This window comes from Otolemur garnettii, unplaced genomic scaffold, assembly GCF_000181295.1.
Source record: "Otolemur garnettii isolate 467f Iridium unplaced genomic scaffold, OtoGar3 scaffold00087, whole genome shotgun sequence".
Classification (NCBI taxonomy): domain Eukaryota; kingdom Metazoa; phylum Chordata; class Mammalia; order Primates; family Galagidae; genus Otolemur; species Otolemur garnettii.
The window spans coordinates 8113871-8118015 of record NW_003852482.1 but is presented as its reverse complement, the minus strand read 5'-3'; the positions used below and the strand labels follow the sequence as shown (position 1 = coordinate 8118015).

At 46.6% G+C, this 4145-nt stretch overlaps 1 protein-coding gene across 3 annotated transcripts in view; it reads left to right on the top strand.

The window, feature by feature from the left end:
- PTPA (protein phosphatase 2 phosphatase activator) overlaps positions 1-4145 on the top strand; it is a 36341-nt gene that overhangs the window by 5602 nt on the left and 26594 nt on the right. For all 3 annotated transcript variants that reach the window (XM_023516219.1, XM_023516218.1, XM_012808249.2), the window contains 2 exons: positions 1407-1504; positions 3593-3679. In XM_023516219.1, the coding sequence (XP_023371987.1) occupies positions 1407-1504; positions 3593-3679 (185 nt within the window). The remainder of the gene's footprint in view (positions 1-1406; positions 1505-3592; positions 3680-4145) is intronic.

Sequence of the window (4145 nt, the reverse complement as noted above, 5' to 3'; positions counted from 1 at the left end):
CCCAAGTAGCTGGGACCATAGGCGCCCGCCACAGTAGCGGGCGCCACAATAGCGCCCGGCTATTTTTTGGTTGCAGCCATCATTGTTTTGGTGGGCCGGGGCTGGGTTTGAACCCGCCACCTTGGGTTTATGTGGCTGGTGCCTTAGCCGCTTGAGCCACAGGTGCTGAGCCTAGGCTGTCTTTTCTATGTCAGCAATATAGATTCTATTTTATTTATTTATTTATTAGCAGTTTTCAGCCGGGGCTGGGTTTGAACCCACCACCTCTGGCCGAGGGGGCCGGCACCTACTCCTTTGAGCCACAGGCACTGCTCCATTCTATGCTTTTAAAAAGCCCATATTAAGGCTGGGCGTGGTTGCTCATGCCTATAATCCTAGCACTTGAGGCTGAGGCAGGTGGATTGCTTGAGTTCAGGAGTTTGAGATCAGCCTGAGCCAAAGTGAGAACTTGTCTCTAGTAAAAACAGAAAAGCTAGTTAGGGGCTGTGTCAGGCACCTGTAGTCACAGCTATTTGGGAGACTGAGGCAGGAGGATCTCTTGAGCCCATGAGTTCGAGGTTGCTGTGAACTATGATGATGCCACAGCCCTCTATCCAGAGTGACAGAGTAAGACTGTCTCAAAAAAATAAATAAATAAATAAATAAATCAAATAAAAAGCCCATATTATTCCATTATATGGGCATATCATTATTTACCTCATCATTTTATCAATTGATATTTAGGTTGTTTCTAATTTTTTTTTCCAATGCAACAAGCACATTTGGATGTATCTTTGACTGTTTCTTTGAGCACGTATGAAGGCCAGATTCCTGTGAGTGGAAGGGTTGCCTCGTGGGGTATATGCAATTTTTATTTCAGTAGACAATGCTGAGTTGCCTCCTTAGCAGGTCCCACTAGCTAACACACTGATGGTGCAGGAGAGGTCCTGTTTCCCTTTTCCAGAACTAATGCCAGTTGTCTTTAATCTGCCAACCTTATTTGGAAAAGCTATATATGTATATGTGTATGTGTGTATACACACACACACACACACACACGTATCTCATAAAATTTACATGTCTTTGCTGGAGGTTAGGTTTTTTTCCAAATGCTTGTTGCAATTTCTATTTTTTTTTTCTTCCTTCAATTGCCTGTGTATGTCTAAAATGTCCCCTTGGTTTTGTTTTTCTAACTTTACTGCTTGGGTGGAGAGTGGGAAAGGAGGACGTGGTTATTGAAGAGGTTGTTACTACTGCCATAGTCTTTCTTCTATGCAGGGTGAGGAAAGGCAGGAGACCAGTAGGTTTAGTATGTCTGGTTTATGCTAGGGCTTAGGTTTAGAATCTTGATTTGAGAGAGAGAGAGAATGAATATGTTATGGAGAATATTCTATTTACTGATTTGCTTTTTCATTTTCTTTGTCAAGAGTCTTTGGAGGAAATCCCTCCAGCCACTCAGAATTTCATCATTCCAAAAAAGGAGATCCATACAGTTCCAGACATGGGCAAATGGAAGCGTTCTCAGGTACCAGTGATGTCTGCATTGTCAGGTCTGAACAAGGGTGAGAAACATGGGCTTAAGACAGTGGTTTTCTAGGCATGACTGGGGCTGTCTTGCCCTGAGAACTTGAGCTGTCAGAAGCTGGGGAGCAAGACAGGGAGGCTGAGTGTTCCTTCTAGAATGTTTTATACAGGTCTCAGGGCCAGCGCCAGGGTAATTCTGAAGAGTTCTGCTGCTGGTTTTCATAAACCACTGCCTACTGAATGTTATTCTGTTGACTGAAGCAAGTGTTCTCAATGGTAGAGTGGGTCACTTTGATTCTTGGCTGCAAGTAGCAGCAAGTGTGGGAGCCAGTGTGTCCAAGGGGAAAGAGGTTATCTCACGTGACCATTGGCCAGGGATGAGACTTGACCTGAAAATGCTGCTCAGCCCAAATGGTTGGCAAAAGAGACCAGCTGTACCTCCCATGTTTCTAGTACAGGCTATGGAAAGACAGACTGAGAAAAAGAAAGTCAATTTCAAATTCTCAGGGAAGGCTTTGGGCCCAGTTCCTGTCAGGCACCTACCTCTTTGGTCATCTGGGCTAGAGAGTAGTGCTTATACAGAGGGCTGGCAGGTTCTCTGTGAGGACTCTGCTGTGCTGACATTGCTTTGGCTTCCAGGCCTTTTCCTCACTGGGGTTTGAGGCCATCCAACCCTGTCTGGTTCCTCTTTCACAAGCCTGCCCTCTGCATATTTGGAGATGGTTATCATGTTTTCCCTAGGATAAAGAGTCCCTTTAGCTTAGTGACAGCTCAGTCCTCCAGCTGCTCAAGGGCATGGTCTGAGTCCCCTCCTTATCCTGGTTGCTTTACCTCAGGGTTTCCCAACCGCAGCACTGTGGACATTTTGGGGGTGGATTGTTCTTTGTTGGAGGAGGCTGGCATGTGCATTGTAGGGTGCTTGGTAACATCTCTGGTTTCTACCTACTAGGTACCTGTAATATCCTGTCCCTCAGCTGTCACAACCCAGAATGCCTCCAGGTGTTGTTAGATATCCTCTGGGAGCCCAGTTGAGAACCACTGCTCTACCCTGAACCTGTTTGTCTGAATCCAGATGTGACACTTCCCCTTGCTGCTGTCTATCTTTGTATTCCAGTGTACTTTGCAGATGGGAATGATTGTGAACACTGGCTACCAATAGGACAAGGGCTCAGATTTGCCCTGGACTGGAAGGGGTGCTCTTGATAACCCACTTGTGCTGTTGGGTGTCATATCATGGGCTGGCAGGAGGATCCTGGTAGAGGAATGCTCCCTTCTAGATATTAAGTGGTTGGTTCTCAGGGCTCGTCTTAGGGATTATTGTGGACATCCCAGCGTCCATATGGCTTGGATAAGGTGGAAGGCAGAGAATGGGAGGAAAACGGGATGAAAAAAAAGAGTGAACAGGAATCACTTGCTCTCAGCAACTGGATCTCAAGGGGCCTATACATCAGTGCTTTCTTATCCCTGTGCCACGTGTAACTATAGCCTAGCAGAAAATAGCATGTCCAGTTGACACCTGGGGATAGGTGTGCTGGGAGACTTCCCTTTGGGCAGAAAACAGCTCTTCTCCTGGGAGCAGGCACCCATTCTACAGTCAGACAACTTGGCCAGTCTATGGTGGGAAAGACATCTGGAAGATTACTGGGGGAGGGCCCCTGATAATACTCCTTGAAGTCCTCCTGGTTATATGGCACAGTGGCAGGCATGCTTTTAGCCATTTAGCTTTGGGGTTAGACTTGCTGGGCCTTAGCTCCATGTCTAATGAGATCTTAGTCTTTGGAAGACCTTGGGTAACTCAGTTCTCTTGGTTTTCTCATCTGCAAAATGCAGACAGCAATAGTGTCTACTTCATGGGGTTGGGTAAAGTAGTGAGTATTACTAAATACTTGTTGGAGGTCAGGGTGTTAACTGTGGTCACTAGCTTGCCAGCTTTTTTGGAGGGTAAGGGTTGGGTGTTGACATTATCTTTGTACTTATCCTCCTACTGGGTTGGAGCCAGAGGCAGGTCTCTGGTAAGTGAGTGGAGCTAGGGGATGTGCAGGGGGTCTGCCCCTCTTTCTCCCTCCTCACTGTCCCCTTTGTTTGGTAGGCATACGCTGACTACATTGGATTCATCCTCACCCTCAACGAAGGCGTGAAGGGGAAGAAGCTGACCTTCGAGTACAAAGTCTCTGAGGTAGGCATAGGAGGAGCCTGTTGCAGCTGCAGCCGCCTTTCCCAAATAGCTCCAGAGAGTCACATGGGCTCAGTGCCCACCACTAGGCCAGTGCAGAAAATAAGATCACTCAAACACACATGCATTTTACATTTTGATGTCTATTCTTTCTTTCTTTTTTTTTTTTTAGAGACAGAGTCTCACTTTGTCACCCTCGGTAGTGTGCTGTGGCATCATAGCTCACAGCAACCTCCAACTCCTGGGCTTAGGCAGTTCTCTTGCCTCAGCCTCCTGAGTATCTGGGACTACAGGCACCCACCACAATGCCTGGCTATTTTTTTTTTTTTTTTTTGCAGTTTGGCCAGGCCCAGGTTTGAACCCTTGCTGTATGGGGACGGTGCCCTACCTACTGAGCCACAGGTGCCACCCAATTCTCTAAATATTATTCTTTTTTATTATTAAATCATAGCTGTGTACATTAATGCAG